This window comes from Manacus candei, unplaced genomic scaffold (genome assembly GCF_025592945.1).
Source record: "Manacus candei isolate 608988 ecotype Guabito, Panama unplaced genomic scaffold, ASM2559294v1 h1tg000034l, whole genome shotgun sequence".
NCBI classification, from domain to species: domain Eukaryota; kingdom Metazoa; phylum Chordata; class Aves; order Passeriformes; family Pipridae; genus Manacus; species Manacus candei.
In genome coordinates this window covers 1,843,382-1,854,706 of record NW_026138082.1, presented here as the reverse complement: position 1 = coordinate 1,854,706, position 11,325 = coordinate 1,843,382, and the positions used below count along the sequence as shown (strand labels likewise).

The 11,325-nt window shown below is 38.5% G+C and overlaps 1 protein-coding gene across 10 annotated transcripts in view; it reads right to left on the bottom strand.

Annotated features, from left to right (window-relative positions):
- Positions 1 to 118: 118 nt before the first annotated feature.
- MAP7 (microtubule associated protein 7) overlaps positions 119 to 11,325 on the bottom strand; it is a 125,197-nt gene continuing 113,990 nt past the window's right edge. For 6 of the 10 annotated variants that reach the window (XM_051792563.1, XM_051792564.1, XM_051792555.1 and 3 more), the window contains 4 exons: positions 11,218 to 11,308; positions 9,049 to 9,187; positions 2,599 to 2,825; positions 119 to 1,948 (listed from right to left, as the gene is read on the bottom strand). In XM_051792563.1, coding sequence (XP_051648523.1) covers positions 1,938 to 1,948; positions 2,599 to 2,825; positions 9,049 to 9,187; positions 11,218 to 11,308 — 468 coding nt within the window. In that variant the 3' untranslated portion in view covers positions 119 to 1,937. The remainder of the gene's footprint in view (positions 1,949 to 2,598; positions 2,826 to 9,048; positions 9,188 to 11,217; positions 11,309 to 11,325) is intronic. The other 4 variants (XM_051792560.1, XM_051792562.1, XM_051792557.1 and 1 more) reach the window with 3 other exon arrangements.

Genomic DNA, 11,325 nt, shown 5'->3' with positions numbered 1-11,325 from the left:
AAAATTAGATGAAACCTGAAGCAAGTTTTAAGCAGACCAGGAGTAGTGAGAAGAGTTTTCCACCAGAGATTGACTCCTGCTTCAGCTGTGCAAGAAAATGAAAATATAAGTAGAAATAAATATTTCAAACAAGTTTTATTTGGTACTTACATGCTATATATAGTTTTAAAGAAAAACTACATATTTTGGACACTTCAAAATATTGTGGCTATGTACATGGAAAACTAAAGAAAGCAAGAAAGGAACCCAATTCATTTTACTGTGTCACAAGTTACTATTGAAAGCATTCTGACTGAATGGCTGTTTTTTTCCCTTCCATATAGATTCTGGCAGATGAAGTCTCTTTCATTTTATTTCCATTGCTTTTATCCCATCTCCTCTATAAGATGAACACTTGGTAGCAGCAGAAGTTTCTTCAAAAATTCTTCAGCTTTTGTCTCAGAGGATTTCTTCTGCTAGTATAGACTTCCTGCACAGCTTCCTAGAGGCCTCGCTCAGTGCTCACTAAAGGCAAGTACAGGAATCTTAATGATACATTCTCTCTTAGCATGAGCTGAAACCCCGTGAACCTCCATTTCCCTTGCCAAGGATCTTCTCACTGACTTCAGAGAGCAATGCCTCAAGCCCTCCTTGATGCTTCAAACTCAAATACCTAGAGTGAGCTCTGCCTGCAACAGCATTGTTTAGGAAAGCACAAAAACGTGCAAAATTTTACAGTTCTGCACAACACAACCGAAAGTGAGGGATGGAACAATGACAGCAGAAATCAGCATCAAACTAAAGAGAAAGCAACTTGCATTGCTCCTCTTATCACTCAAACTGCACTGCTTTATAAAAACCACACACTGCATAAAAAGCAAAATGACCATTTTCCATTTGCTCTGAAACGAGCAAAACCAAAAAATCCCAAACCTGCATCATCCAAAATCAAATATTTCAGGTTTCACACAGTCTTCAGTAGTTTGATAAGGCAAAGGAAAAGTCTTCCATCATTGGGAACAGCAGCAACTTACAGGACTCAGAATAAGGTATTTCCTTGTGTGTGTGTGCACACGTTTGTGTGCATATGCATACACATCTTTTATAGGTTTGTGAACATGGACGTAACCAAAAAAAAAATCAAGTTTGCAGTATCTTTTTACCACATTTGTCTAATTTATTCAATTAAATGATTTATTTCTGTACTGAGCAAAATTCATAAATACATAATCTAGAAGAACAATAGGTTTTCCTCTTGTCCATGAAAAAATAACGCTTTCAAATTTTCACATTTTAAAATCTGTCTTGTTTTGTGTTTTTAGAGAAAATGTGAGAAAATCATAGTGACGTCTCAATTTACAGAATGTCCCTGTAGGGATTTCATTTAAAAGAACCTGATACAGAAGCCTATAGTTTGCCTCCATAATTAGAGTTCTCTGCAATAACATTTAAACCAACAGGTTTAAATAAAACACCCCATTAGCTCTACTTGTAGAGCAATGAGGCATTTATTTTTCAAGTATTAGAACCACAAAGTGTAAAAGATTCTTTGCCAATTTTATAATTATGCCTTTTAAACCAACACTCACCTTTTTTAAAAAAGCAAAAAAGAATCAGTCCCACCACCCAAATCAGCCCATTACTTTCAGATTCCAGTGTCTGGTGTCTTAAGGAATGCAGAAATATCCATTTACTAACAAAAAAAGCTCGTTGGAAATAGCCATATTAAGTAACGCACGTGAAGCATGATTTTTCTAGTGATGAAAGCTATTAGAAAGGTGATCCAAGTCTATTCCCCTCATTTCTTCTGCTGGTTTTACTAAAGTCCTTCCAAAAAAGATATTCAAGAAATCTTTAAAAAACTGGAGAGAAAAAATAAAACACTCCTTCATAGCATGGAAAAAACTCCACTGACTGCAGAGATGCTCATATCACCTTTGGTTCTTCGGAAGAAACAATCAGATCACTTCTACAACAGAAAGTAACAAAAATGACAGGTCAGAGTGGCAATGCTTACTTCAAAATGTTACGTGCTTATGTAATTAATGATTTTCCTTACATTTTCTGGCCACAGAAAAATAAAGGTATATCCAACTTAATTTGCTAAATTAGTATTTGTTTACTAACATTCTTGAAAAGTTGTGATGTCATTGAGAAAACTAGTGTCCTGCAAACCATCCCTCAGTATTAATGCGTGCAAGAACTTGATGAGGAAAGTACATTCAGAATTTTACAAAGTGATTAGGTACCAGGTCCCCTTCTGCATGTGTGTGCCAGGTACTGCACTTACAAAACTGGAGCCTGATTGCTGACTGCTTGGAACAGCAGCTGTCACTTACCACTTCTGTTTGGCAGCACAGGGCAAACCTTTCCAAGCAACCACAAGTGGAAGAAAGTAAAACATAACTGAGAGGCCCTCATTCAAGAAAAGATAAAGCCCCATCATAACTTGCACTGCATCTTGGCATGCACAGCTTTACAAAGAAGAGATACGCTCCTTTCCCCAAATGATGTGGGGTTTAAAAATGCTTAAATTAATCAACTGATATTAACTGAGAGCTCTAGGACCTCTGTCAATTACAACACATTACAAATGTTCATGAACCACAGCAAACCTACCTGCTGTTTGATGTGTTTGAACACTATCTACCTGAGGCAAAAGAGTCCCCTTATCTTCAAAGGCTAGAATTGGATTCAAAGGAATTTCCGGACTATTGCTTCCATCATTGTTCATGGCATCCAGTCGGGATGGTTTAGAACCAATAGGCAGGTTTATGATCTCTTCAAAGTTATCATTCTGCATAGACATTCCATTGTCATTTGTGTTTTTCTCTGGATTGAGATTGCTGAAAGAAAAACGTAGTTATTTCCTCACACACTTCATCTAGAACAGAAATTTAGTCCTCCTCAAAGCAATATTACAAATGGAAGAAAAGTCTGCATCAATCCCGAGCATTCTTCTTGCCAGTAAAAACAAAACTCTGCTTCTACCACAGTAGATAAACTGTTTTTGCAGTTAAGTACTAGGTATGCCTTCCCTCACACAGGGTAGTAGTTACATTTGGCTACATGACACCCAGCTACAGTGCGCTGTATGTCTGAGAAGTGCCTGCAATTGGAAGCAGTAAGGAATCCCCTGCAGCACCACCACTGCTATCTGGAGCTACCCACCTAATGCAATTTACAACCTCTAACATATTTTTTCAGATTTCATAACCTTTTTAGTACCCTTCCTCTTATTGCAAATCAATGTAATTGCCCTTAGATAAGATCACTGTAATTTTTATTACTTCTTGGATCGCCTCCTGCCACCAGTTAGGGAACAGTGTCTTCTATGTGCCACTTATCCAAAGACTCCATTACCAATGTAGTGCTCTTTTCAGTCCCTCCTCCCCTACAAGTCCTTAGGGCTTATTTTCAAGGCACCAACCAGCTCCATACTCCTCTCAGTGATCATGCCCAAGCCAAAAGAACCCTCTCTCAGCACCCCTCATTGTCAATCTGCACTTTTGGTTTCCATCTCCCAGTTGACAGAGATGCCTTATGAGTAAGATCTTGTACATCTCCTCTAGTCAAGAGCAGCACAAGCACACACTCTGCAATTATACATACTCTCCTGAGACAATACATGCTCATGTCTCACATCTTGCTCCTCCCCTCCCAAACCTTATATTAGGTGCTGCGTTGTCAAATCCTTCTGACTCTGGAGATAGCATGTGCTATCTTGCCCAAGGGGAGATACTAAGGTGCTCCTCTAGTGAACAGGATGACAGTAATGGGACCATAAGCTCCTCGAGAAAGAGCAAGTACTCCAATGACACTCAAAAATCTTGTTATCTTTCACAAGTGCTTCTTAAGGCCCCCATCAGTTAGATCCTGACAATCCTGGGTACCTATTCCCTATTCAAACCACATCACAACTCTTCAGGCTGTTTGGAACTGTCTCATCCACAAAGGCTCAGATGCAATTTTCCTAGATTGAAACTAGACTATAAATTTCCTCAGGCCATTTCTCAGCAGGTGGTTTGGTTTCACAGGCTAATTTTCTTCTGACAGGACATTTACTAGTCTGAAAAAAAACACCTGCTTGTAATTGGCATATAGTATATTTTCATGTCTTTGGGTGTCCAAGTCTGCACAAACAATTAAAGAATTGTTTTACAGTACTTCCCAAGAGACAGAAAATGATTACTGGTCTTTTGAAAATGGCATTGCTTTATCCAGAGCCCAGATTTCCTGTGAGAACCACATGCTTGTGTTCATATCAAGCCCTTCCCAGATTTTCAAACCATCACTGGTTCTTTTTCAGAAAGGCACTCCCCTTTTTTCATCTGTGGATATGCTGAGCAAATTTCAAAGTGAAAAATATGTTTCACTGCACCGAGTTTGAGAGCAGATACAGAAACCCTAATGGCTGCCTGAGAGAGGTCATAAGTCACACCACTCTTTGGTGCCAGAGACCCACATCTGTAAGATGAGGAGCAGAATCTGTGACATGCTTTAGGACTGTTAAACCCTGCTCTGTACTGTGTAGTTATAAGGCATATTTACTATATGTTACTCCCATTTACTGCCAATAACCATACCACAGCTAGGATAACATGCCAAGTTTGATGAATGGGGTAAGAAAGAGGTGTGAAGAGAGCAACTTCTCATCCATATAAATTAAAAAACACAGTAGTTCAACAAGTATTAGTGGAATGAAGAAGCCTTTTGCTTCTGCAAATCTAATTTTTCTACCCAATTGATCAGCTGACAATGGATAAATAGTTCTTCATATTTATTTGTCATTGCACTGCCAGTATTACACATTGAGTTAGACCAGGACTCATTCAGACTTGAACAATGCCCTTTGAGACAGAGGAGATTCTACAATCACAAAGTGGGTACAGAAGAGGAAATCAAGACTATAAATCTTCCAAATTTTATGCTATAAAATCATCTAGATTCTGTGTTGCTTGCTCCACCAAATTAGAGAAGCACGTTTAGATGAAACAAAGGGAAAATGGAATAGTGGAATTAATTTCCACTGGACATCTTAGAGGCCACAAGCTCAAAAGGAGATTAGATAAATTCCTAGGGGATTGGTATACCCTCCAGCTTCTGTTAATTAGCAGCTTAGGGACTACTTGAGCCTATGGTTGTATTTGGACCACAATGCTTAGTAACCCTTCATTGACCAGAGGATCTCCTGGTAATTACCTTTATTTTCCCTCTACACTATGCTACAGGCCATTAAAGAAAAGAATACCCTCCCCCCCCCCCAAAAAAAGCATTTTTGACCTGCTACAGCTGTTCTTACCATCTTATGTTACATTCTTACTGATATCTTAGTTGTCCAATGCAACACCAGAGATATCCTTTTCAGACATACAGTATTGCAGAAAGAACTGGATAATTCTGGTATTCTAACATATTCCATAAGTGTGCTTGTAGCATACTTGCTCAGAGTGCATTTCCAAACATAACAGTCTTGCAAGCCTCTGAAGGACATCTCCAAGGAAGCTGAAAAACATCTCTGCAGCTTCACACTTTGACCTGAACACATCAGTATTAACAAGATAGACTGGAGGATGTTGAGAAAAGAGCAGCTAGTTTAATTAAAGGAACTGGAACATCCAAAAAAATTAAATATTACTCAAAGTTACATCTGATGTAGATAATTTTAGTCAAAGTTCTGTGTAGACATAGCCTGTAATTAAAGAATTTGAAGAGAATAAGAAAGAAAGAAAGAAGGCAAGAATTCAGTATATCTGTCTCCCATAATTCATCAGAAATCAACAACGAATAGGAAAAAATAAAATAGTAATTTGCAGGCTTTGAAAAGTATTTCCACAGCTGCCACTTCTGATCTGAAAGACAATGTCAGTCTTTACTGACAGGATTTTTGCAGAGAAGTCACAGATAGACATTAACAGCAAAATGGACCCCATAGTTTTTGGATGACTTAAATAAATGGTGCTTATTTTTCATCCACAGAGACAACAGCACTGAAACCAGCCAGCAATGAGGAGCTTTCTTCTCCAGGACAAGACATTAAGGCAATCACCCAGACCAAGTGTAAATTTCTAAAAACTGGTTATCTAACCTACCCAGAAGCCAGCACCCTGTATACAGGATGGAGACACAGATGAAGTGCATAGGTGAACTACACTCACTGAGGCGTTCTGCATTGCATTGCAAGTGTTTATAGAACATGGCACAGAAAAAAAGGCATTACAGAATAAGTATCATAAGGAAAATACTGTCAACATAAATCACTGTACTGAAATAACTTTCTAAGAAGTAGCAGATAAAATCTAACTTGGGCAAAGAATTAGAAAAAGGAGTACAAGCAAAATTCTGCAAGTGGGCTATGGATTAGGCAGCTGTAGGGTTATCCCACTCAAATGCCTTCATTTAAGTTCAATTGTGAGCCTTCTCACCACACACTTACAGGTTAGATTTAAGGTCACTACTTGCCCCCCTTTCCCAATAATATTCACTATTCTTCATTAGCATTCCACTATTAAATTGTTTAACCAAATTTACTTGTGGAGAAGACACTCAGAGCAAGCATAGGCAGCAAAATCAGAACCCTTGCAGCACCACTCAAAGCTACTATACCACAAAAATCATGTTCATGTTCAGACACTCATTATAACTCAGAAGACTATTGAAAAAGAAACTGTGTTTATGAACCCAGAATTTATGTAAGATCTGTTTGAAAACCTTGAGTGCTAGCATAGTAAAACAGCTCAATTCACAAGCAAATATATTTGTTTTCTTCTTTCACAATACTAAGTGAAAAAACTTTAAACCTACCAAAAATCGATTAACATTTATTTGTTTAAAACACAAGAGTTGGAATATCAATAAAAATTTGGACAAACTATTAGCTGGGATAGATGATTGCACCAATCTACCATCTGCAATAAATATCTATCAGTAAAACTAATAATCGTTGACAACAGATAAACAGTAAATAAGGCTGCAGATCACAGCACTTTCATTAGGGTTTATGAAGATCAATTGCCCTGGAAAGCTAATGATGTTCCAGCAAAACAAGATCTGTATTGCTGATCAAAAGTAGCCACAGAAAATAAGGAAATATTGAAATCCATTGTCTTCCCTCAGTGAGATTTTTTTAAGTTTTCCTCAGTTGCTTTGCACTGCTGACCACAGAAGCAAACATGTTATTTCCAACTGAATCCCAGCCACAGAGCTGAAACAGGATGGATGACATGAGGGGGGGGAAGATAGATGAAGGCTCAGTACACAGTCAGGCAACTTCCTATTATGCTCCAGAGTAACGTTCCTTATCTTCACATAAACCTCTAGTAGCTTTCCAAGTCATCCTTCTTCAGCACTACCAGTTCAAGGGACAGAGCATCTACATTGTCTGGGGAGTGAACCAACTACAGATATTCTGACCTCAACTACAGCTGCCAGCCCTGTTCAAACAAGATGCCACCTTAGAAAGACCTTCTCCTTCGCTTCCTTCTCTTGCCCATACAAGTGCATGCCAAAAGTCCCCCAGCTAACACCTTTTTAAGTTCTGGTTAGAAATCTCATCTATCATGTTGTTAAAACACGATGAAGTCTTTTTCAGGCCAAAGTCAAATCTTGCCTGGGGCTGGAGTGAGGTGCTCACAACAAGAGACAATCTCCACCCACTGCTCTTGTGTGTGTGCTACCATGTCAGGTATATCTGGATGCCAGAAAACCACAGTACACAAGACACAGCAGTGGTGTTGGCACCTGTGGCTTTTACCATGTGATAAAATCTATGGGACACTACCAAGTGCTTCAGTCTTTGCATTCCCAGTCACTGTGGATGTACCTCTGAAGCAGAGAGTCCCTCCACATCCCAACCTGGCACGCCAGTTTTCCCTTCCACAGTCTTACACGCACTTCCTACTTTTGTTCTTCAATCTCATTTACTCATTCTTTACTGTGGGCATTCTGAGGTTGCTTCCACACAGATTTTAATGCTACAGGACAGCACTCATTAGTGTGGCACATTTTGTATTTCAAACATCAATGTACATGTAAGGCTTGGAGTGATTAACATTTAAGAACTGCCCAAGACAATTATGAGGCAGCTCTGTGCAGCTCATTCAATGCATCTCAGTGCTCAGTGTCACTGACAGAACTTCTCTCAGCAGGAGCATCCTTGTCAGCATGACAGCAGGCTAAGATCCCCCAGGCATATGGAGGGATCGAGAGAGGGCAAATTCCTCCTTCAATTAGTGCCAATCACACCCTGAAGCATACTGTCCATTACAGACTGCATGATGGCTTCCCACATTCAAGTTTTTCTACACATATTATGCATATCCTGCATAAAACATGAAAGGGCTATGGGATTATTTGGCTTTCTGCATTACTAAAATTAGTAATTTTAGTAATGACATGAACTGACAGCTCATGCTTATTTAACAGATGTCACTTGGTTCAACACTGAGGTTTCAAGCATTTCAACAATTTCTCAAAGTCTGAGTGACTTGCTTCATGGCTACAGAGAGATCCCAGTGTTAAATATCTGCCTCCCCAAATTGTCCTTATAGAGAACAAAGGTTTTTTTTTCAAATGCATAACCAAAGTGATTAGTTCCATATCTCCCACGAGGGACATGACTACAACAGAACTTGCTGATACTTCAAGCAGTTCAGAAATCAAAACATCCAGGCTCAAGGCACAGTGTTCATTATTCTAATAAAAAAATCAGCAAATCCAGAGTGGGTTTTATGAAGCTTAATTCATGAAAAGGAACAGAAAAAATTTGCTCTTTCCATTAAGTTTCAATCAATGTAATAATTGTTGGCAAACACATATTGTTCCAAACACTGCAAAGAACATGCTGTATTTTTTTTAGAATTCTTCCCTATCAGTTGGCTAAAATGGGTTACTACTAAGGGAAAGATGATAAAGTTCTTTTCTGAACACAGGAAAAAATAATAAACAGGAAACAAGGTAGATTGAACTCTTACTTAGTTAATGAACACATGAAACTGAATATTATTTATTACTCTAGTAACTCTCATCTTCTAAACACCCTCACCTCCGACACTTGTCAGTTGTTCTTACCTGTCCACATTTACGGGGGGGTGGTGTGAAACAATCACATGTGTGCAGGTGCTGGGTGTCCCGTTGTGCGGAGATTCTGTTGCATGCGGAAGCTGAGGTCCTGCTGCAGGTTCTAAGGGAGATGCAGGACTGGCTGTGACTGGAGAGAGAAAACATGTTCTCCTAAATACAAGCAAAAGCATCTACCTGCAGATTAGGGTAAAAAATTTTCTACAAAAGCCAGCACAGCCAAGGCAAACTACAATTTTAAAAAATACGGTTCCCACACCCCTCCCTCCCTCCCTCTCTCCCCTCCCATCTCCTTTGTTGAGTTTTTGGGCACACAAGCCCTGTTTCAGGTCCAAAGTAAATGTCACAGATTTCAAAGCTGTAGCTTTGCAAACAAGAATAAACATTTTACAATTATATGAATAATTTCAACACATAAGCCAGATAGAAGACAAGTAGTCAATTGTCAAAATAGGCTGGTATCTGATAGAATACTATGCTAGTGCCTTCTAAGTAGCAATAGAGAATGGAATAGGAGAACACTGGGACATCACCAATTCCATACACTGGTATTTCTTGGTTCCAGTAACCCAGAAGGAAATCAAGAGGGAAAAAATCTTCATTGGGAAGGATACTTCTTTCAACAAGTACCAAATCACTACTATAAAACATTGCAGAGAGCAACATAAAATTAGCCTATCATTGTCCCTCATGCTGAGATCATGTGATAGATGTTACTGGCCTGCCTTTCGGTTTTCTTTTAAAGTACAACTACAGTCTTCTGCATTGTTTTTACAGTCACACTAATCCACATATAGGTCAGTAAAAGGAAGCAACTGCACCATGCAAGCATCTGTTACAGTAATTGCAAAGACAATTCAGTATTCACAGGCTTGGACACATTTATCTCCATTACCCAAACAGAGGTCTGTTAGAGTGCAATGTGGAAACTCAGGTGGCAAGAATATGTCCATTAATCCATATGTTTAACTCACTGTCATATCTAAATAACGCAAAGCCAAACAGCAGAGCAGCCCTGAGGGCGAGGGCAGTTTTGTTTTTATTCAGTCATTCAAGGATTCCAGCCTTCCCTTGGGCCTGGGGAAATCAAGATCCAAAGTCTCCTCTGCCTTAGGAAACTGACTACTTTTCTTCTATCTCTAGAGGCAAAGCACTAGCCAAAGCTTATAGAGCCATTTATAGGAATTATTTAAACCGTAATTCAACAGTGCCCGCAGACAAAGATGGCATCCCAGATGTGTTCTGTATCAGTTGCTCACAAACTTTTTTCACCAAGATAATATGCAAACAAAAAACTTCTAAACACGTCATCTGCATAAAAATGTTTCCTGACAGTGCTAACTATAGTGTTCACTTTAAACATCAACACAAACTGACAAAAGTCATCCATCAGCCAGCACTGCTGCCTTCCCTGTTACTCAGCTCAAATGCAAAGGAGAAAAAGAAAAAAGTCATTTAATATGTTATGCTACAATAGGGTAAACTATTTCATAGCTTGACTTCAGTATCTTTCAATAGTGCTAATTAACACTTGGTGAATGCTGGATATAAGCTATGTTTTATTTTTCTTCCTTTATTTTAAGTATTAAAGTCTCATATAGAAGTTTACCTAAAACGAAATAAAAAGATAGAGGGAAAGGAAGAGAAGAAAAGATTAAGAGCGCGGGTATGACAAAGAGACTAAGTGTTTCTAGTAGTTCAATTTTGTCCAAAAAAGAAATAAAGACCAAAGGAATAAGGCAGCGAGTATGAAAGAAAGAAGTCACAGAGAGATGTTTAGAATAATTAACAGTTTGTTTTGATGAAATAATCTTTTAAGAAAATGGAGTAAATCTGCAACAACCACATCTGAAATAATATTAAAAAAGAAACTGTAGAATCTGTTTCTTTTGCGATCAAATCACAAAATAATTTGTTTCTTTTCACTTTATAAATAATTAAACTCATTAAGCCACTTCCTCTTGTTAAACACCAATGTGACGAAGTTGCTAAAACAATGGACTCATTTAGTAATGGCTAACTACCCATACAGAAAGGCTAAATAAATAATGTCTACTAAGATTTCAGTTATACAACTCTCATGGTTTTCTTTACTGCAATTAGCGTGTCAAGTTTCAGAACTGTATCTCAAGTCATTGTGCTTAGTAGGCATTTATTCACCTGTTGTGCTCAAGGCAGAGTTAAGCACAGTACCTGCTTCTCCAGTAATATTTGTCTTTGATATATGTCCATTTTGCTGGTCATTGGGTTTCTACAAAGGAAGCACAG